General features: G+C 37.8%; 1 protein-coding gene across 1 annotated transcript; it reads right to left on the bottom strand.

The window, feature by feature from the left end:
- Positions 1 to 10,045: 10,045 nt before the first annotated feature.
- Positions 10,046 to 22,371, bottom strand: LOC311073144 (uncharacterized protein). The gene is made up of 11 exons (XM_084098627.1): positions 21,909 to 22,371; positions 19,533 to 19,607; positions 19,229 to 19,318; positions 18,347 to 18,421; positions 18,041 to 18,130; positions 17,188 to 17,256; positions 16,395 to 16,509; positions 16,229 to 16,299; positions 15,922 to 16,141; positions 14,228 to 14,374; positions 10,046 to 10,396 (listed from the first exon to the last, which is right to left on the bottom strand). The coding sequence occupies exons 1-11, from the start codon at positions 21,999 to 22,001 to the stop codon at positions 10,362 to 10,364; spliced, it is 1,080 nt and encodes a 359-aa protein (XP_083954753.1). The 5' UTR covers positions 22,002 to 22,371; the 3' UTR covers positions 10,046 to 10,361.
- Positions 22,372 to 24,428: the final 2,057 nt, after the last annotated feature.

Raw genomic sequence — 24,428 nt, 5'->3', positions numbered from 1 at the left:
CCACACCCATCTAGGCCTGTGGCCAATGATTTGAACTTTAATGCTTTAAAATCTGTACATCGTTGCCATTGATTGTTTGACTCTGAAGAAGACGCATGGGCGTCGAAACGTTAGTCATTATTTATCAATAATAAATTAATTAAAACGTTGTGTGCTCCGGTCCTGTTCGTTGGTCCTAGCTAGACCTTGGGTTTCCTCTCTTGAATTTTGTGTCCTGCTCCGTGAGCACCAACCAGGCTGAAGCGCAAGTGACTTCCTTCTATGGCTGATTACATAGATTTTGCTGCCATGAGGATCATATTGCACGATCAAAGATTGAGCAGAGATTGACATGACTTGTCATGTATGTCAAGTTCTTTTAAGTTTGGTCTTTGCATTCAGCAGATGTAGGTCTATTAGTTAAAATGGTTTATCCACCTTATTTTTTCAACATGGAAGTAAGCTGTTTTCTGTGAATGTGTGAGACTTCCGATTCATAAGCCGCAGCTAGAAGAATAACAAAGTGCAGGAAATGGCTTGTAGAGCTAAAAATACCTGGAAGTGAATGACACTATAAGCCAGACACATTCAAATTTACAAATATTTAAGGTTGATATTTTTGCAACACTTATTTAAACTCTTTTTAGAACGTTTTGTCATGAGGGTCTTGAGATGATGATTCTCAAACTTTCTGCAAATCTGACCAACAGTCTAGGAGGAGAGTGACTTATGGTCTCTGATTCCCAGAGATAGGGACTTATAGGGCAGAAGAAAATTCAGGCATGTCTGGCAACCAATGGTGAATGAAATTAAATGAATTCCCTTGCATTTTGTTATTGAATGTGAAGCTATTGAACCTTCTACACACCTGAACCTGATTTCACTAAGTGCAACATGTTCCTGTATCAACATATTTGTAGATCCTGGAACAACATTCCAATCAACCAATCAGATCTGAGGGCCAAGTTTACAGCTGATGTCAAGTTTTGGCTTACAACCAGGGTTAAGTGCTTCTATATCAGTGTTATTCACCTATCATTTCCCTCTGATTTTAGGGTTAACTTATGGGTAGGGTTAGGTTTAGGGGTAGGGATTGGGTTAGGACTAAATTTTCAGACAGGAATGTTGTTCCAGGATCAACAAATCTGTTGATCCAAGAAAATGTGTTAAGGCCAATTCACACCATGCCGACAGACGGGAATAAACACTTTGTTGGGTTTTGTCGGATCAGTGTGTTACCCCTGATGTTGGCGTTTGTCGGTGTCTGTCGGAGCTTGTTTTCACAGATTGAACATGTTGAATCGGCTCTTGTTGGGTCATGAAATGTCTGAGAAGTGATGTTCTGTAATCTGGTGATTGTACGCGTTGGTCCGTTGATCTGTCGCTTTGGTGTGAATTGAATCACGGTGACCTTGACATAAATGGCTGATCATTTACAAATGGCTGTAACCCTCCTGTTGTTCATGTCCCCCAAGTAAAATTCACAAGAAATAGGCCAATTAGTCATTATGGGCCACACCGCAAAATTTATAAGCCCATATATGTTAAATGAAGCTCACTTTTTGTCAGGAGTGTCTCAATATGGTGCGTACTAAATTTTGAACAAAATGGTTATTTTTCACTTAGATATATTGAGAGTATTTAACGAATAATTGAGACGTTGCATTGGGAGCTCGGCTTTATGCTTTAAAATGCTGACTGAAGTTCATCAGGTTCACGGGTGTCTGGAACTGGAACTCTGTTTTTAAAGAACTTTGTGTTTTCTGTGTGTTTTTTTTTCTCTCTCCCAAAAACAGATGTGTGTGAAAAGGCCTAACACACTACAATCAACTGAACATCGGCTATACACACACATCTGCACTTCTGTAGAACAGAGTAAACATCTTTTACATGTAGCCAGTGACGGTTTACAGATTGTAAACAAAAGGAAACTGTGCCCATGGGAAAAGCTTTGAGAATTATACATTTAAACACTTGCCATACTGTATAAAGTTATATTGTCACAACATTTGAAATAATTGTTACAACAAATGAAAGAAGTGTTCATGTCTGTGTTTTCAAAGTGCAAACGATTTCCGTCTGTAATATAGGACACTACAGCAGGATAGCAAAGATTGTTCCCAGGGTACAAAATAGAGATGTTCATTATTGATGTGGCTGACAGAGTTTGGGCATGTTTTTAATGTAAGTGTATGCCTAAAATGTTGCGAGCACATAATTTGAACAACAACCTCTTCTGCTGTTGATTTGTGTTGTTTAGAATAAGAGGAAGAACATATGGGCCACTTTTACCTGTTAATCAGAACATGATGCAACATGATTAATACCAGGTTTGTGTTGAGTTACTAGTTTGACTGCTTTCAGAACAAACTCAGCGGCTGCGTCCAGTTGTGGGAAAATGCTCCCTCCACAGGCGGCATACAGAGGTAGGAATCCATTGATTGTGTCACTTCCTGTCTGCTGAGAAAAACATGTTAAAAACATAATGTTGAAGCTGATGATGAATATGCAATGAAAAGTTCAGTTATTAATAAATTACAAAATGCTATGAGTGCATATCTTCCCCCACTTCACACTGTATGAGTCGTTTCATGTGCCATGTCCAATAAACATATTTTGAATTTTATATCTGATTGAATTTTTATTATATATAGTCAGCCCATGTATTATAGTTAAACTCAGAGCAGCTGCCACTCTATACTATGGCTTATGAATCAATGAAGTGTTTTGTGGGTTCCTGCTGGCACTCAAAGCACGCTGGCATTTCTATTTCAGATGTGGACAGTCCTAGTCTCTTCACTCATCTATTCTGATGGCTGCGGTCACAGCCCAACACCACTGACCCACACAACCAGCAAACTCTGGCTCATTGCTGTTTCAGATGTGTAGGTCATGCTGTAGAGGCTCATTATAACATGTGTGCAAAGTAAAGCTGAACTGTAAAAAAAAATCACAGCTTCTGGTTTGGACAGGACAGTGATGCTAAATATACATTTTGAGAGCAGCAATAAAACTGGATTGAGTTCAAATGTATACGCATGAGGGATACCATAGAAGAGTGATTTGCATTTAAGATAAAATTAAGATAAATACAAGGTGAGCTGCAAAATATAGCAAATAGGGCAAATTCATATTCTGGCAAGTTCATTTACTAAATATCTAATTCTAAATGGCAGTGTTGATTAGGTCAAAAATAATGAAGGTCATGTTATGATTTTGTATGGAAACTTGTATGTAGCAGTTTTTTTTTTTTTTTTTTTTAAGATGCAGTGGGGTCCAAAAGTCTAAATTAAATGCAAGTAAAATGCAAGGGAAAGGCTAAATTAAAATTAACATGAAGTTTGTTCGAGACCTGATGATTATGCTATTCAGCATAATTTCATAATCCCAATGGAAGCAAGAAAATGCAACTTTTTGTGCATAAGAGTTAGCATGCTCAGTGTCACAAATTTGCTTGTTTGATTAGTGAACTAGAGCCTAATCTTCTTCATTTTATGTCATATATTTAATAATAAAAAAGGGACATGCCCAAAATCCTAAACACTAAACACGGTAACTTTATAATAAGGTTCATTAGTTAATATTGATGTATTTACTAACATGAACTAACAATGAGCAGTACATTTGTTACAGTATTTATTAATCTTTGTTAATGTTAGTTAATAAAAATCCATCTGTTCATTGTTTGTTCAAGTTAGTTCACAGTGCATTAACTAATGTTACCAAATACAACCTTTGATTTTAATAATCTATCAGTAAATGTGGAAATTAATATTAACTATTAATTAATGCTGTAGAAGTATTGTTCATGCTTAGTTCATGTAACTAAGGTAGTTAACTAATTAAAATTATTGTAAAGTGTTACCCATTAAGCTTTCAATTGTCTTAACCACAAATTAGATCAGGAAATTAGCAAAATTTAAGCAAATGCACAACATATGCTGTCTCAGAAAAACATCAAAGACAGAATTAAGTTTTTGGCAGGAGATGGCAAATTGTGTGTGAAATGATGAATCATAATGAAACACGAGTTGCTGTCTTCGAAAATCTGGCGAGAAATATAACAAATGCATCTCTACCACAGCGGAGCATTGAGGAAGAGGAGTCATTGTCAAGTCAAGTCATCTTTATTTATATAGCGCTTTTTACAATACAGATTGTATCAAAGCAGCTTCACAGTGAAAACATGAAAATAATACAACAAAGTTTGTTTCTAGAACAAAATTGCGTCATCGTCCACCTTAAGTAAGGCAGATCAATACTATTGTTGAATATTAAATGTCCTCAACTAAGCAAGCCATAAGCCAAGGCAACAGTGGCAAGGAACCAAAACTCCATCAGTGACAGAATAGAGAAGAAAACCTTGGGAGAACCCAGGCTCAGTCGGGGGCCAGTTCTACACTGTAAAAAATGATCGTAATTTTAACGGTAAAAGACTGTAAAAACGCTATATACGGTAAATAACTGTGATAGATCTAATGGTACATTTAATGTAATTTTACTGTAAAATACTGTTAAATTGACAGTTTTTGAAAGTGAAAAAGAACAACTCATTGTATAATTTACAGTGAAAAACCGTAAATTGACATTCACACAATTCCCTGTGTGACACTTCACATTTGATGTATTTTTGTTGAAATAACTGTTTCTTCATAGTTTTCTTTGTTTTTTTCTAATCAGTTATGTACATTAGGGTTTTATGTTACATTTAATGTTGTTCAATTAATGTTTATTGCATTTTTAAAATTTCATGTGTGTTACCGTGATGGTGTTTAATGTTTGTGTGAATGACACTGTGCAGCTTCTATAGTATTAACTTTCTTGTGGAAGAGCTGCCTGTGATGAGCTTTGATTGATCATGTGACTCTCATCACTGCTGTGATTGGTGGTTATCAGTGTATTATGGTACAAAACAGATATTAATACTTCAATAGGATGGTAAATTCACATTATATCAGATAATAAAATACGGTTTATTACTGTAAATTTTAAGTTAAGCATGTAAAACCAATAACGGGTTGCTACCGTATTTTTGACGGTAAAGTTCTGGCAACCACAGCTGCCGTTTTTTTACCGTAAAAATCACGGTTAAATTTTTTACAGTGTAGCCCTTGTTAACTTCATGACACTGAAAGTAGATGCATGCTGAAGTGGATAGCAATAAGCTGCATATTGATGATACATTTTGCATTAGCCTCTCCCACACAAACATGCACAATAATGTGTTTACACAATTTGAAAATATATTCATTTGAATCCATGTTTAACGGGTGGGTCGACTGAAACACGGGAGACGTGGTTTGCAAAGAAATACAATACTGTCAAAGAAGTTTGGATTTAAAGACATGTTGCAGTCTGTCCCACATAGGGGAACCGAGTCTCCTCGGCACATTTATGATCGTTAAATTGCATTTATGAGCATGATTGCAGATGCTGCGCATGAACATTCGCAAAACACCACTGTCTCAAGGCAAGCAGTTCTCAGTAGCCTCCTGAAACTTACAGCAAGTCTGCAGAAAAGCTGAGTGATCGTTAATTCGCTGGATACAGTAGCTCACGTAATCAGCATTAAAATACCTTTTCTCGAAAACACTCTCTAATTAATGATTGCTTTATTATTGTTCTCTGACAGTGTCAAATCTTATCAAAGACTATAAATACATAAAAGGCTACTTAATTTATTTTATCCAGCAGCAAAATATTGTATTCTTTTATATTTTGCAAAGCCTTAAAAATGTTTATGCAAATCGCAGAGTGTGCTCTTGGTTCATTGTGTTTGACTGTGATTCATTACAAACATAACTATATTTCCGATTTTATGTACCTTTTCTTAAAAAAAAAAAAACAGTTGTTCGTCATTTTTGGCAAACTAGGGTGTGGCCTGTGTCCAACACACCACAGTCCTAACTCCAAGTGTTTAGTTGGGGTGAACTGCCAGCTTTGCCAAAGTTTCCCACTTCCCAAGGTATGCACTGCGCAGTGCGCTCTTTGTCCATTGCTAATTGTCCCGCACATAGTTCAGCACCACAACTTCCCTTCCCTGAGCTGAAATGGCAGCTTTTCCCTAATTGTGAAGACGGATACAGGTTTCCTGGATGTAGACTACAACAGACTGTGCCATGGGCACATAACTGGTCAGTCCCACCCAGAGTGCTGCACCAGAGCTAGGAACCATTACGACAAAAAGGCCAAGTCACCATAGATTTTGTATTTTAAAATAATTATATCTGGGTATTAGTTGCACTTTGTCATTTGAACATGTGTTTGACTTTGTTTCATTACAAACATAACTATATTTCAGATTTAATAGGCCTCAGCCCCTGCCTCGACAGAATGTCTGCTCCTATATTTTGGTACCCCGGCATATACACTGCCCTCAGGGAGAGTCTCTTCCCTAGGGACCACAGGAGGATCTGGTGCGCCAGTTTGCATAGTGGACGTGAGCCCAAACCCCCCTGGTGATTTATGTAAGAGACCACCGATGTGTTGTCTGACCGGACAAGCACATGATGACCCCTCAGATCTGGGAGGAAGTGTCTCAACGCATTGAAGACCGCCATCACCTGCAGGCATTTTATGTGTCACGAACGATGATGACTCCTCCAGAGACCCTGAGCGGCTCCCCAGCCTGTGAGAGAAGCATCTGTCGAGAGCGCAACTCGATGGCAAAGAGCTCCTAACACTCGAGCCTGGGATAGGAACCAAGGTTTCCTCCATATGACCAAGGAGCGGAGACACCGCCGCGTGATCTTCATCGTACGAAGTCCTGAGCCACCACTGCAAGGGTCTCATGCACAGCAGGCCAAAGGGCATCACATTGGACGCCGCTGCCATGAGGCCCAACAGTCTCTGAAACTGTTTCACAGTGCGTGACTGGCCTAGCCTTAACTCTTTCATGGCTGAGAGGATCGAGGTGACACGAGCGGGCGATAAGACGGCTCGCATCGTGACCGAATGACGTCATCTCGATGCCGAACCGCCAACTGCTCCGACTCCGCTAGAATCAGCCAGTCGTCGATATAGTTCAGAATGCGTATGTGTAGGCATGGAAGTATGCGTCTTTTAGATCTATCGTGAGAAACCAATCCTCGGATATGATTTGAGTTTCCTGACTACACGATTCAACTGATTCAGATCTAGTATAGGACACAACCCCCCATCCTTTTTCGGAACAGTGAAGTAACGGCTGTAAAAACCCGATTCTCTTTCGGAGAAAAAATGGAAAAACTCACCTATAGTAAGTGTTGTATTCATCATGAAATTGGGCCGCACAGGCCTGGGGACAAAGGGAAAATGGTGATATACAGTGGTTCAAATGCTGTAAATGAATCAAATTATTATTTTGAATCAACTTCTAAATGCTTAGAGTTCAAATGGTGAAATTTATGACTAAGACAGGTTTAAAATTGATATTGTTCAGCATTTTAAGGCAGTAAGATCATGATATTTACTGGGGACACAAAAGGCACCGAATCCCAGGAATCAATTGCAAAAAAAAAAAAAAACTCAATAAAACAGTTTTAAAAGTTGTGAGTTTCTTAAAATTACTTCCATCAGAGTGACATCTATTAGTAAAGACAAGGACATTGACAGCTCAGATTACTGACACTACTGCCCACAGCAAGACTATATTATTCATAGTGCAAATAGTGTTGATACTAAATATATTATATTATTTTATACTCTGATCTATTTTTATTATTAATGGCTTTCTGTTTTAAGTAGTTTTTAAATTACACTTAGATAACATTCACGGTTAAATCACGATTAAACATAAACAGTTAAATTGTCTTGAATAAAAAAAAAAAAAAGGCATATTTACTGCAGATTTTGGACAATGTCCATCTAGTATAGACTAATGGATTTTGAATGTTGTAGTGATCGGTTTTCACAAGTAGAGGGAGACAAAACACAATTGTTCTTCAGCTCCAATGACCTTTTAAATAGTAAAAGGATTCAAGGTTAAATAGTAATGAAAAAATATTCAAACATATTATTATGTTAAAATAATTAATATTATTATTATTTTCTATGGAAACTGATAAACTGAGCCACATCAGGGCACCACTAATTACTTCTTAATGGACTGGAAAAGTAATTAATATATGGTCAAATTACATTTTTAGAAATTAAAACTGTTCTGCGGATTCTAATGTTATTAAATACTCAGATGTGTTAAAATTATATTTATCATAATGTTCATGGAATTTATGGTGTAAAAGAAACGTGTGTGTGTCCCCTTACACTAACCCTACCCCTAAAATTACCCATCACACACAACTTTCTGCATTTTTACATTTTCAAACAACATCTCTTAGTATGTTTGTATGCTGTTTTCCTCATGGGGAGCAAAAGTGTCCAAACAAGGTCAAAAATTTCAAATATTGCCATCTTTGTGGGGATATTTTGTCCCCATAATAGGATTTATCAGGACACACACACACACACAGACAGACAGACAGACAGACAGACAGACAGACAGACAGACAGACAGACAGACAGACACACACACACACACACACACACACACACACACACACACACACACACACACACACACACACACACACACACACACATACTGGTTTATGTGGATTAGCCAGACTTTTTCTCCAAACAGGCCCGGTGGTGGTTTAGATGGACTACCCTTTCCTGAGGTCCTAGAGCTATGAGAATTCGATTAAAACACTCAAAAAAAATTGAAAAAAATTCAGGACACTTTAGACTTCAGATACACCCTTCAGAGCATGATACACACCACCCTAAACCTATTGTGGTTTATAGAGACATTTCTCTTTTTGAAGAATATGTGACTTATAAGGACCAAAACAAACATTATTGGGACTTTAAAGGGACAATGACGTCACTTGCTCATTAACATAAATACACTAACATAAATACACATTAACCTGACACCACCAAGCATTAATGGGACTTGAATTATTATTTCATTGCACAACTCTAACATCACCATTGTTAGTTGGTGACACTGACTAACAGCCAGATAACAGCCTGTAAGAGCTAAACAATAGATTGTCACACAACACCAGTGCCATGACAATGAGAATTGAGCAAAAAAGTAAAGTCAACTTTATTTATATAGCACTTTTCACATTACAGATTGTATCAAAGCAGCTTCACAGTATTCAATTAAAATAATCCATCAATGTTTGTTTCTAGTGTAAAACGTCCACGTTTGGTAATGCTGATCAATAGAATTGTTGATTGATTAATTAAATTAAATTAAGTTTATTTAATCAAATAAGTTATTCTTACCCAACTTCAAAATACCCATGGTTGCTCATAACAAAAAATAAATAAAATATAAAAAAAACTAAAAACTGTTTAACAGTTTGCTTTTGTGACTTTGGACTTTTGGGTCTTAAGCTTATTCGCCGTATCCCCCAGAGTTAGATGAGTCCACACACACCCTTCTCATCTCGGTGTGTGCCGTAACTCTGTCTGACGCACCCACCGCTAGCCTAGCTTAGCACAAAGACTGGAGGTAAACGGCTCCAGCTAGCATACTGCTCCCAATAAGTGACAAAATAACGCCAACATTTTCCTATTGACATGTTGTGATGTGTATAGTCACAGCATGTACAAATAACAAGGTCACATGAGACATGGACATCTTCTAACCGTATACATACTGGGAACTATATTCTCAGAAGACGAAGCACTGCTACTTGGGCGGAGGGATTTGCTCGCAGGACCTGAGAAGCCCGTGGTGAGGAGCAGAGAGTTCGCTCAGAGGGTTGCGCTAATCACTCCAGCCAGCAGTGCTTCGCCTTCTATATAGTAAAATCTATGAGAATATAGTTCCCAGTATGTATATGGTTAGAAGACGGCTGTGTATCATGTGACCTTGTTATTCGTACACACAGTGACTATACAAATCACAACATGTAAATAGGAGAATGTTGGCGTTATTCTGTCACTTATTGGGAGCAGTATGCTAGCTGGAGCCGTTTACCTCCAGCGTTTGTGCTAAGCTAGGCTAGCGGTGGGTGCGTCAGACAGAGTTACAGGCCGCACGGAGATGAGAAGGGTGTGTGTGGACTTATCTAACTCTGGGGGATACGGTGAATAAGCTAAAGTCCCAAAAGGTTGGCGTGTTCCTTTAACACAAACATAGAAACACCACCACAATTGTCAGTGTATTTAAATCTTTTTTTTTCTGACTGCCTCTGTGCAGCTATTCCTCTATTTCGTACAAAGTCCCTTATATTTTGCACTGTTCTTTGTGCCAACACGGGGTCTTCCACCAGTTTGCAGTGACTGCGTTCAGTTTTGGTGGCCAGTTTTCCCATGCTTATATGACCTTTGAACTGTCGCATTACTGCGGCGACCTCAGCCTTAGACCACACTTTCTTCGCCACTCATCTGGATCCATGTTCCTCATCAGCATAATTCCCTGGAAGATAGGCAAACAAAAAAAGAATATAAATCACAAACAAAATGTGTTGTCCAGTTGAAGCCATCAAAACATGAGTTCAGTTAATGCCACAGTTGACAAGAAATTGCAGTTTACTTTTCTTAATTCACTCTGGGTATCAGTTGGTGTCTCACTCGATGTGATTTCACCAACTTTATTAACCCACATTAGAGTGTGGACAATATGGAGTGTATTTTTAGAATGTCTTTGCTGTTCATCTATTTATGTGGCCAAACCTTTTGCTATTTGAATTAATTCGTAACTAAATTAACAGTAAGTAATACTACAATTAGTAACATGTCTTAAGTAATTTTGGCATTGTACTTCAACACACTGTATTTTAAATGAAACCAAGACTATGGGGTTTAAGGTCTGATTCTCAGTTTAAATCTGATTTCATAAGGTTAGCTAAATAGTGTTGGAACTTGGTCTGAAAGTTTAGTCTTGAAATTGAAACTGTACGTAACAATCAGCTTAATACTACTTTTAACCTCTTAATCTTCCAGATTTTGTGGCATGTTGTGTCTCAGTCATCCAGACCAATTTATTTTTAGTCTTTTAACCAACTTGCCAAAAAGAGAATTAATAGAACGTACTCATGGGCAATCAAGAGAACATGTGAAGAGAAGGAGGTAACTTTACTTTTATCTCAAATTCAGTATACATTTCCTGATAATAAAGTAAGTGTATATGCTCCCTTGCAGACAAGATGTCTTGTACAAATGCAGTACAGTTAAATTTAGGGCTATTTATTCATATCTCTTTCTTTAAGATTACTCTTGCATTTTGATAGTTGAAAACATCACAAAGACGTGCATAATAATCCTTCTGTTAAAGGGATACTTCACTGTTTTTTCATATTAAACTGTTATTCCCTTAACTAAGACGAGTTGATACATACCTCTCTCGTCTCAGTGCGTGCACTCAATCGCTCTGGCACGCGGCGGCACTTTGATAGCACTTAGCTTAGCCCAGTTCATTCATTAGGGACCAAACAGAGATGAAGCTAGAAGCGACCAAACACCTCCACGTTTTCCCTATTTAAATACAGTAAGTCGAGTAGTTACACAACCAAGTATGGTGACACAAAATAAAACGTGGCGCTTTTCTAAGCGGGTAAAAAGGATACCTATAATGTATGGCGGAATAGCACTTGGGACTCAATAGCACTTCGACTCGGCGCAGTAAAAAGTCACACTTGAAAAATCCTCTCCCTCTCACTTCTGTCAGTAGAACCAACGTGACTTTTTACTGCGCGAGTCGAAGTGCTATTCCGCCATACATTATAGTTATCCTTTTTACCCGCTTAGAAAAGCGCCACGTTTTATTTTGTGTCACCATACTTGGTCGTGTAACTGTATTTAAATAGGGAAAATGTGGAGGTGTTTGGTCGCTTCTAGCTTCATTTCTGTTTGGTCCCTAATGAATGAACTGGGCTAAGCTAAGTGCTATCAAACTGTCGCCGCGCGCCAGAGCGATTAAGTGCACGCACTGAGACGAGAGAGGTATGCATCAACTCATCTTAGTTAAGGGAATAATGGTTTAATATGAAAAAATGGTGAAGTATCCCTTTAACCCTCTGGAGTCTGAGGGGTTTTTGGGGTCCTTGAGATGTTCTGACATGCCCTGACATTTGTGCTTTTTTCAGTTGCTTATAAACATATTAATGGCAAAGGTGTAAATTCACTCTATTTAGCACAAACAGGGCTACCATAATATGTGAACAACTTGCATGTACATGTTTGTATTTTTGATAGAATAATGTTTATGCATGGTTTTTTAAAAAACAAAAAACTAAAGTTTCTGAAATAAGGCCATAAAACACATTCTAAATATATGTAAATAAGACTTTTGACTAATGGATGTCGTTGCCTAGAATTTTTTCTTCAAAAATATGTGAAAATCATCCTGCCTAATCATTCACATAACACAATACATTGATTTAAATCTTGTAAAACACTTTTTGTTTGGAAAGGCCATATGCGGGTGGGCGTGATTCACACCTGAGTCAATGGGGCCCGCATAATGAGGCTGCATACGTAATGAGCCTTTCATTCAGGTGTGTGACTGAGCCACAAGAATGCAAGGACAATATATAACTGGTTTGTTGTTTTTTCCACAAATTTTGCTTGCAAATTGTACAATATCCAAGGTAAACATTTCTAGTAATTGTGCAGTTAATTGTTCTCATACTGTATTTTCAGATTTGGAATATATTCTCTTCCCAAATGTGTCACTAATAAAGCATAATAAAATTATTTAAAGATAAGGCTTATAATGACCTTTTAAGATTTTGTTTACATCTATCCTTATATATATATATATATATATATATATATATATATATATATATATATATATATATATATATATTTTTTTTTTTTTTTAAGGTTATACAATTACAACAACATTTAAAATTGTAACAATATTTCCAGTGTAATCTTTCTTTGTATTCGCGATTCATATTAAAACAGTATTTTTGCCAGCTGTAGTAGCTCCACAACAGCGCGCATCTGTGCGTTCATTCATTCATAGTAACGCGATTCATATTAAAACAGTATTTTTGCCAGCTGTAGGCTAGTAGCTCCACAACAGCACGCATCTTTGCGTTCATTCATTCATAGTAACGCGATTCATATTAAAACAGTATTTTTGCCAGCTGTAGTAGCTCCACAACAGCGCGCATCTGTGCGTTCATTCATTCATAGTAACGCGATTCATATTAAAACAGTATTTTTGCCAGCTGTAGTAGCTCCACAACAGCGCGCATCTGTGCGTTCATTCATTCATAGTAACGCGATTCATATTAAAACAGTATTTTTGCCAGCTGTAGTAGCTCCACAACAGCACGCATCTTTGCGTTCATTCATTCCGATTAGAACAAAGCAAACAGAACTGACCTAATTCCTCAGCGGGATCCGTTTGCTCCTCGAAATGATACTTCCAGAACTTCTGAGGTAAATTTTTGCAGGATTATTATCAAGACAGTATTATTCCTCACAGCATCCTAAAGTACATAAGTCTGAAAGTGAACTCGCGGTGTGTGTTATCCAGCTGATGGGCGTTTTACAGGTTTGTTTGGATCGGCTCACATTTGCGTTTGAATAGCGCGCGCTCTCCGTGGGCGGAGCACATTAAAACTTAATTAGCTGAGATGAGAACGACTGACACCTCTCTCTTTGCATACATATTACATAAACTGTGAATATTTGTTTTTTATAAAAATTACTTCGTTTAAAAGAAGATAATTCAAGCTTCATGCCTGTATGTCTGAATGGCTGTTTGACTGAGTATTCGCTGAGTTTTGGTTCATTTTCGGACGCGTTTCAGAATGGACTACACTGACAGAGAGGAGGCAGAACTCGCTTCGTGTTTATTTTTCTTTATTTGGCAAAAAGCACAACACTTTGTTTTTATTGTGAGTATACACAAAAATAATACACATTTAACAGAATCGATTGATGTATGAAACTTGTTTTGTAAAATCAAAGTCAAAAGAGTATTTTGGGTCTCAATTCAACTCATAAGGAAAAAAGCGAGCAGATCACGCCGGCGTGATCTCCGACCTCTGAGGGTTAAGGGAGTTGGGCAAAGTAAGAATTTCATTGTAGGGTATAAACCAGTGTGTTTCTTCTGTGCATAGACAATAAACCTCTTGAATCTGAATCTTACCTTCAGAGGGAGGTACACTCACTTACTGTGGACAACACAAATGACACTGATCCTGTTGAAAACATAATTTAACAAGTTACTTTTGTCACAGGAAAAAATACATTTTATCAGCAGAGACTATGAATTGAGTTAACATACCAAAGTCTCCCATGTCATGGTCTTGCTCTGTGGTTGTAGAGTCAATATCCATAGGCTCCACAGTTCCAAGCTCTGATGCGGTGAGATCTGTGTTGCTGTCATCAGATTCACTCCCACTGTCTTCAGCATCACTTAACGCAATCTCATCTGGAAAATGGCATTAGTAAAACTCAGAGGTGGAAAGAGTACTTGAAAACCATACTTGAGTAAAAAGACAGATACCTTGCAGCATAAATTACTCGATTACAAGTCACCAATACCAATACGAGTAAAAGTGATTAACAATACTTTAGTATTACTTATACTAAATCTAGGCTCAAAGATGCACTAGTCCTTGACACCTGAGACAGGCAGGTGAAAATAAGAAACAATTGATTTGTAAAATGAGAAGTCATGTTTATTTTCTAAAATCTAAATAAAACTGAACACCTCAATAGTCTAATAAATCAGGGTCGACACAACAGCCTCTTAAAGGGATTGTTCACCCAAAAATGAAAATTCTGTCTTCATGTAGTCAACCTCAAGTTGTTCCAAACCTGTATACATTTCTTTGTTCTGCTGTACACAAAGATAGATATTTTGTAACCAAGTAGATTTTGCCAGCCATTGACTAGTACAGCAGAACAAAGACAAGTTTGGAACAACTTGAGGGTGAGTAAATGATGACAATTTTCATTTTTGGGTGAACTATCTATTTAAGCGTTTACAAACTCTCAAGTCTCAGTTAAGCTCAAGTGCACAAAAAGGCCACACGTAAACCAATATCCTTCAAAAAGGCCTTGTCAATAATGTGGATAAAAAAAATTGTTAAGTAAAATTAAATAGTCAAAGTCTAATTGCACTGGATGTGCTGGTTTTGGACTCATCACTGGCTGCAGTCCTGATCTAAATCAAACGTCTGCGATTTAGCACCTACTAATGCACTCGCATTCGCGTAAAGTAGACTTGTTGAAAAGTTTGGGTGAGTAAGGGCAAAACGCACAAGATATAGTTCAGTCAATGCCACTTAGATGGAAATATCACTTTCTGCAGCAGTTTGTTTTTGCCATAAAGAAAAGTTAGGTGCCATGCAAAATGTAATTTGTAATTGCATTACTCATCACAAATGTATTGGAGTAAAAAGTACATTTACTTCTTCAAAAATGTAGTCAAGTAGAGTAAAATTAGCTAATATCTTTGATACTCAGTACAACTACAAAGTAGCCAAAAATATACTCAAGTACAGTTGCTAATTACATTTACTCAAATAGTTTACAGCTCTGGTAAAACTCTCATAAATAGCTGGACATAAAAATCTGTGGTTGAAATAGCCACATCAAATAAGGAAAAGATAGTACTTGGTTTTGTACTTTTTGCAAAGTAACTATTTTTACTTGAGTAGTTTTGAGCTATTATAACTGCGTTTATGTTTAATGTGGTCCATGAGCACATAAGATAAATGATTACACAATATGATATTAGGTTAATATTTAAAGTAATTTGACTGCACCTACACAAACATAATTTTGAATTACTGTCCAGCCATACTGTAGACTTAAGTTTATATTTCTGAATAGTAGTCCTTGACTCATACTTGGACATGAAAGGTGATTTTTTTTTTCTTGGAAAGGGATGCTGACTACGCCAAGTCTAGATGTTTATCTAAAAAAACAAAAACTCAGATAATATCTACAAGGGCTAATTTCTGTACAAACCTTCAATTTCAATCTCATCCAGTGACTTCCCCTGGATGCTGCAAAGGTTTCCTTTACTAGCAAGTAATGACAAAGAATATTCTGACTCCGAATCAGGTATGTATTCCTTGTCAGACATGTCCTCAGCATCATCAGATGATATTTGGTCCAATGCTGGATGTGGAACTTTGTCCTGAACTGACAGCAGTTCATCATCAGAAGCCTTAGGAGACTGCTGCGCCTGAATTGGTGAGAAAGCAAATTATTTTACATGGTGATTGAATCTTATAGACAGTTCAAGTTCAACACTCACTTAGTAGATACTCACCTGTGCTGTGCTGTTAAAGTCATCTCTTTTAATTTGCTTGAGGCAGGATTTATGCCAGACCCCTGAACAAACTGGAACACATTTGAGTAAAATAATGTTAACACTGCAGGTCTATTTAAGTGGTTAGAGCACAACACACTCTATACTAATTCAGTAAATATCTAACCTGTGCATCGATAGCCAAGCCACTTGAAGGAAGATACGGGTCCCACACAACGAACAGTCCCACACAGTCCAAGTGTTCTTAAAAACCAAAGTGATGCCTCTGGGGACGGGACCCTCTAAACTGCATGGACCTCCCAAGTCATGTTTGGGTGGGGTTCAGTGTTTGATACACATACACTCAGATATTATACTGACTGAAGCTTGAAAAGGCACATTTATACAAATGTCCTTCCATTCCATTGTCCACATAAAGCACGTTCTACTCAGGCGACTGTCCACATAAAGCATGTTCTGCTCAGGCGACTGTCCACATAAAGCATGTTCTACTCAGGCGACTACACACACACACACATACACACACACATACACACATACTGAAATAGATGTTCCAAACTAAAATCGCATCATGACAAGTTGCATACCAAGTATCACAAAGTAACTCTAGTTAGTGTTACTCCTGTAAAACCAAGGTTTTGCTGTATGGAAAGTGTACTTACTGGTTTTGTGGTAGACACTGATTCTTAGCTTCAGCTGTAAAACGACTGTTTAAAGGACCAAGAAACACATTACGTTTCGATCAGGCTGTGAGCATGCGCACTGTCTTCAGCACCACGGCGAGCGTGGACATTGAGCTTCACAATTCAGTTCGCGCGTGTGTGTGAAGATTCAACCGGTGGCTTTTGTTTTCTGACTCCATTTGCGTCACGACTGGGCTTCACGTCAAGCAAGAACTTCACCGTGTCGAGTGAATTCTGGAAAAGGGAATAATAATAATAATAATAATAGGAAGATACGGGTCCCACACAACGAACACACTTGTCCAAGGAGGATACTGTTGCGCACACAAGGCGGTGTTTTTGACACTGTTGGCAAAATTTTTTATTGTAGTGTTTACTTATGCCACATAGTTTGGACAAAGATATTTCATATTTACGCCACATAGTTTGGACAGAAAGATATTTCATATTAACATGTCGATATCTAATCATTTTAAATCCAATACCAATGTGACATTTAATTTACCTGATACATATGATTACCCTTTTATTGCATTGTATTTTGTTATTTATAGCGCATCTTATTTATATGCAGCTTATTTAAAGCATTTCCTATATGAAGATATACCTTCTTCATATTTTTAAATTGTAGATGGGGAATTTGTGGTTAGCCTCAGTGTCAGGAGCTGACTTCTTGTAGCCCAGTATAACTAATAGGGTGCCTTTCCATTACATGTAACCAAACGACTTAGCATTCACATTAAACCAACATAAAGATCCAATGCAGGCAGTCCAAGTGTTCTTAAAAACCAAAGTGATGCCTCTGGGGACGGGACCCTCTAAACTGCATGGACCTCCCAAGTCATGTTTGGGTGGGGTTCAGTGTTTGATACACATACACTCAGATATTATACTGACTGAAGCTTGAAAAGGCACATTTATACAAATGTCCTTCCATTCCATTGTCCACATAAAGCACGTTCTACTCAGGCGACTGTCCACATAAAGCATGTTCTGCTCAGGCGACTGTCCACATAAAGCATGTTCTACTCAGGCGACTACACACACACACATACACACACACATATTGAAATAGGTTGGCAGATTTAACATTTTGCCACAAATAAGTTGTACGTGAGATTTAATTTACCTCTCCAACCTTGGTGAGTGGGCTGAGCTCTGGACTAGTCTGATTCGGGTGGCTGGCGGCTGTATGGGTGCACTTGCTCTCAGTGGTCAGCTGTAGAAGATGAAACAGAGACAAAGGACAATAAAGAGAAAGTCCTGGGAGCGTGATACTAGAGAGGACATTTGATGTCTGAGTAAAAAAATAAACCATTCTACTGTTGACAGAAAGACGGAGGAAAACCTTGCTTTAAAACTCACTGACAACGTCTTTGATATTAACAATCAAGTGCAAGATATTAATAAAAATCTATCTTTTGTGAGGACATACCTCTTCAGTGTCATCAGTTGTGGAAGGGGGATTTGTGGTGCCACACATCTTTGGGGCCATTTCATCATCAAGGCCCTGTAAAAAGGAAAAAAAACAAATAAACAAAATATTGTAGACCACGGACTATGAAAACTACACTCTGATGAACACATTCATGTTCACCGCGACTTCTACAGATTACCAGTTCCCACAACACAACTTGCTAAGATTTCCAAACTCCTTTTGTCAATGGAGAAAGGAAACCTTTCCAGCATGCAGGGGAAGTCACTGGATGAGATTGAAATTGAAGGTTTGTACAGAAATTAGCCCTTGTAGATATTATCTGAGTTTTTGTTTTTTTCCTTTGAATGTTTGAATGCAGCTTATTTAAAGCATATCCTATATGAAGATATACCTTCTTCATATTTTTAAATTGTAGATGGGGAATTTGTGGTTAGCCTCAGTGTCAGGAGCTGACTTATTGTAGCCCAGTATAACTAATAGGGTGCCTTTCCATTACATGTAACCAAACGACTTAGCATTCACATTAAACCAACATAAAGATCCAATGCAGGCAGTCCAAGTGTTCTTAAAAACCAAAGTGATGCCTCTGGGGACGGGACCCTCTAAACTGCATGGACCTCCCAAGTCATGTTTGGGTGGGGTTCAGTGTTTGATACACATACACTCAGATATTATACTGACTGAAGCTTGAAAAGGCACATTTATACAAATGTCCTTCCATTCCATTGTCCACATAAAGCATGTTCTGCTCAGGCGACTGTCCACATAAAGCATGTTCTACTCAGGCGACTACACACACACACACACACACACATACTGAAATAGGTTGGCAGATTTAACATTTTGCCACAAATAAGTTGTACGTGAGATTTAATTTACCTCTCCAACCTTGGTGAGTGGGCTGAGCTCTGGACTAGTCTGATTTGGGTGGCTGGCGGCTGTATGGGTGCACTTGCTCTCAGTGGTCAGCTGTAGAAGATGAAACAGAGACAAAGGACAATAAAGAGAAAGTCCTGGGAGCGTGACACTAGAGAGGACATTTGACATCTGAGTAAAAAAAGAAACCATTCTACTGTTGACAAAGACAGAGGAAAACCTTGCTTTAAAACTCACTGACAACTTCTCTGATATTAACAATCAAGAGCAAGATATTAATAAAAATCTATCTTTTGTGAAGATATACCTCTTCAGTGTCATCAGTTGTGGATGGGGGATTTGTGGTGCCACACATCTTTGGGGCCATTTCATCATCAAGGCCCTTTAAAAAGGAAAAAACAACAAAAAAAGATAAATTATAATAAATATCTTCAAGACAAGATGTTCCCTGTGTAGCATTCAGTGAAAAGATATCATGGCTGTATTTCAGTGAGTGTTTTGTGGAAAACATGTAGTCTCTGAAACGGTTCTTTAGACACTGAACAGGCCACATGACTACAGTCTGTAGACTATGAAAACTACACTCTGATGAATACAGCATTTGATTACTTTGTTGTTTATCTATTGTCAGCCAACTTCGTAGAATGATTGCACTTCTAGAATAATTGACTAAGCTTTTACATGGAGTGAGGGGTTAGTCTTTTATAGTTCTTAGATTTGCTATGATTCTTTTAAATGACATCTTGTCATGAATTTTCGTCAGTGCTGTTGAATGGGTGCCTTTCCATTACATGTAACCAAACGACTTGGCATTCACATTAAACCAACATAAAGATCCAATGCAGGCAGTCCAAGTGTTCTTAAAAACCAAAGTGATGCCTCTGGGGACGGGACCCTCTAAACTGCATGGACCTCCCAAGTCATGTTTGGGTGGGGTTCAGTGTTTGATACACATACACTCAGATATTATACTGACTGAAGCTTGAAAAGGCACATTTAGACAAATGTCCTTCCATTCCATTGTCCACATAAAGCATGTTCTACTCAGGCGACTGTCCACATAAAGCATGTTCTACTCAGGCGACTGTCCACATAAAGCATGTTCTACTCAGGCGACTGTCCACATAAAGCATGTTCTGCTCAGGCGACTGTCCACATAAAGCATGTTCTACTCAGGCGACCACACACACACACACACACACACACACACACACATTGAAATAGGTTGGCAGATTTAACATTTTGCCACAAATAAGTTGTACATGAGATTTAATTTACCTCTCCAACCTTGGTGAGTGGGCTGAGCTCTGGACTAGTCTGATTTGGGTGGCTGGCGGCTGTATGGGTGCACTTGCTCTCAGTGGTCAGCTGTAGAAGATGAAACAGAGACAAAGGACAATAAAGAGAAAGTCCTGGGAGCGTGACACTAGAGAGGACATTTGACATCTGAGTAAAAAAAGAAACCATTCTACTGTTGACAAAGACAGAGGAAAACATTGCTTTAAAACTCACTGACAACTTCTCTGATATTAACAATCAAGAGCAAGATATTAATAAAAATCTATCTTTTGTGAGGACATACCTCTTCAGTTGTGGATGGGGGATTTGTGGTGCCACACATCTTTGGGGCCATTTCATCATCAAGGCCCTGTAAAAAGGAAAAAATATATAATAATAATAATAATAATAATATTATACATATATATATATATATATATATATATATATATATTTATAGTAGACCGTGGATTATGAAAACTACACTCTGATGAACACAGCATTTGATGACTTCATTGTTTTTGTTCTAACATTCTGTAATGGTCAGTATCATCTATGGTGTGGTTAGGTGGTGCTAACAAAAGCTATAAAAATCATGTTCCACCTGAAGCTAGATGGAAAATGTACAGTATTTTGGTATGTGAAATGTTCTATGGTTAAAGCATTTCTTATATGAGAACTAACAATTTCACAAAGTTAATTAAATGAAGTCAAGAAGATAAAAACACTGTTTTTAACATATATATATATATATATATATATATATATATATATATATATATATAACACTCTACACACTGCACAAGATACTTGTCAGGTCTGTTGCCCCTCATGTTTTGTATATTGATCATTGTGGTTGGTTACTAGGTACCAATTAATTTATCTTACAGGTTTAGTACACTAACAGAACATCATAAACACATTACATTACATTTATTTAATGGCCTGAAAGTACTCATATTAATGATATAACAGCCTTCCTGTGTCACTGCAACTTCATATTTAAAAAAAATAATGTGGGCTACTAAGAAAGTATTTAATTCTATAAAACAAACACAATGTCTGTAATAAAAGTTAAGGCTTTAACTAGCTACGCCTTGCTCATTAAGCCATGCGGTAGCCACAAGCTCAACTTAACCTAGCTAGCTTTCATTTTAAAAACAAAACTACCAAATTTGACTTGCTGGCAATGTTACTTCTGTCCTCATCTCTACCTGCTGTCCTCCACCTCTTTAGCCTGAGGCTTAATGAGCAGGACATATTGATAGCCACTCAAGCTAGCTCAGCTAACATTGTGGTAAATATATAGCATTTTACAGTAATTGTAAGTTACAAGTTACAATTTCTTGCAAATAAGAAACACTTAATGCAAAAATGCAACTATATTTATAAATATAATTATTACCTGTATGTATTTAATCCAGTAAATCCAACGACGTCGAGCTGACACTTCCGAGGTGTGGTCCATTAGGTATTTAATTAGCGACAGCTGGGCCATGTGCTGTGGGCGGAGCTTCCCGTCGACTTCCGTTTGTTACCGCCCACATGCGCAAACCAGCCAATCACAAGACGGCCCGCCAAAATGCACCGTGTGTATCAGAAATGTGTATGAAACTGCAATATAAAACCCAGCTGTGGGGTCGCTGTTCTATACACTGGGATACACTCAAAATCAGGTCAAGTGGTAAATGAGGACTTTCAAAGAAAAAGAGAATATATGTTGTTCAGACACTAACAAATGCAGTTACACTCTTTGATTTACGAGGACCTTGGCATAGTCCCCGTATTACCCTTAGGTCCGTGGAGCCCAGGTGAAATGTCTGGCGTGTTGTCCATGTAAACCACATATACCAACACACACACACACACACACACACACACTTCCCCATTGTCTCTATAATGCTAATGTATCTGTCTCAGTGTGTGTCCATGTCTGTCTGTGTTAATGCATAATTCACTGTTTGAAGCTTGAGTTACCCAATACATTATTGAGAAGCAGGTGACAGTTTCCTTTGCTTGTAGTTATACAGTGACCATAAGACAACAGATTCATTTCTAAATAAGTAAGTATACCTCCCACATGCAGCCTGCTTATGTTTACTCGTACAGAAAAATATATAAAACAATGACAGACACTGAGAGAACATTTATAGAACCAATTCTCATTTCCAGATGCACATTTTAGGCAGTTTACATTAATAATGTACAATTATATCTTGAAACTCAAAACAATTCTGGTTTTAATACAGATCCAAAAAAATATTTATATAAGCTGTTTTATTTCATATTTCTTGACGTTTGCAATACACATAATGTGTGAAAATCACGCAGTAATAAGTTTGTGATTTGTGTGGTCATTTTATATCAGCTGAGCTTCATCGTGAAACCAAATCAGGACCATTTCACCTAATGACATCCATTGTTTATAAGACAAACAGATCATAAATAAACCAAATGCTGCGGCTTCGGTGAGGTCTGTCTTTTCCACCAACCTTCTTTTCAGTATCCGAGAGACAAAGAGATGTTTTTGTTTACTCTGCATTATCTGTTTTTTTATTTAATAAAGGCACAATACCCCTCTCACTGCACCTGCCTAGCTCCCAGAATGCATCTGGAGCTGTAGACACCTGTCATTATTGACCTCTGACCTCCAGCTGGAGCTGTGAGGTTACAAACAGACACATGAGCAAAGGTGTAATTAACACACACTCACACACACACACAGAGACAGACCTGTCAGTAGGCTTTGAGAGGATTTTTTTTGGCAAGTATTCAACAATTGGGGGAGAAATTTAAGCTGGTTTTGAATCAAATTCTATTGTGTTTCATGTAGTGTTTGTTTAGGGGATGTGAGTCTTTTCTGTGTCTTGCACAAATCTTGCTCGCTTCCTGTATGAATAAATCTTGAGAATTTTGGTAAGCATAAAATGTGTGTATAACAAGGATTTGCCGAAATGTCGTAATTTCCTCGTCATTCAAAAAACCCTTCTTTCCTCTGAAAAATAAAAAAGGAGATATTTTGAAGAATATTTACGCTGCTCTTTTCCACACAGTGTAGGTTTGTATGGAAGCTTGTTTCCACCACCGAATGAAAAATAAAAAAGTTTGATTGACAGGTTATCTGACCAAACATAATACAGAATCTGACGAATCAGATGCCAATCATAATCTGCCGAATCATTTTGTCATACAAACGTAGATTAACGTTGGTGCACTTCAACTTGATAAACAGTAATGACATCTTTCTGTGGTTGAAACAAGATACCTTCTGATGATCATTCATGTTTATTTTGTGCCATAACTAGTAGTAAAGAGATGATCGGTTCACATGCCGCTTGAACTGAGGCTCTACAGCGACCTGTCACGACACATTCATGTGCCACAAAATTAAAGGGGTCCTATTATGCCCTTTTACAAAGTCTTGATTTTGTTTTTGGGGTGTAGAATATGTTGTATTGCTTGATTGTTCAAAAAACACATTATTTTTCAAATATTGTACATTATTACAGCTCCTCTCTCCCCTGTCTGGCTCGAACACGCCGATTTCGATGAAGCCCCGCCTTCCGAAATATGAAATGTGCTGTGATTGGTCAGCTGGCACAGTGTGTTGTGATTGGCAGCTCTTAGCACGTGTTCGGGAAATGTCCCGCCCCTCCATAACTGCAGGCTCTTCTCTAGTGTAAATATTGAGGATGGCATCAATTTCAAACCAATTCTAGCCCGATTCAGACCCTGACAATGTTATTGTTAACGAACAAGAGGATTGTGCAGAACGGATTTCATGCACAGACTTTGCAAGCACGGATTTCACAGGATGTTTCAGAGTGGTATATTTTTTTTAATATTCGTATACCATATAGATATGATGTTATCCACCATTTAATCATGATATTTGTCGGAAAACCAAGGTAATACAAACAGTATT

This window comes from Abramis brama, assembly GCF_963993115.1.
Source record: "Abramis brama genome assembly, chromosome: 22".
In the NCBI taxonomy this organism is placed as follows: domain Eukaryota; kingdom Metazoa; phylum Chordata; class Actinopteri; order Cypriniformes; family Leuciscidae; genus Abramis; species Abramis brama.
The sequence above is the reverse complement of the archived record's forward strand: the minus strand, read 5'-3'. Positions and strand labels throughout refer to the sequence as shown.

Excerpts from the sequence above, each read along its gene's own strand:
- LOC311073144 (XM_084098627.1), bottom strand. The coding sequence starts at position 22,001 with ATGGCCCAGCTGTCGCTAATTAAATACCTAATGGACCACACCTCGGAA. Across the intron at positions 19,319-19,532 it reads CAACTGATGACACTGAAGAG|CTGACCACTGAGAGCAAGTG; the intron begins GTATATCTTCAC and ends CATCTTCTACAG. Across the intron at positions 10,397-14,227 it reads CCATGACATGGGAGACTTTG|GGAATTATGCTGATGAGGAA; the intron begins GTATGTTAACTC and ends CCTATCTTCCAG.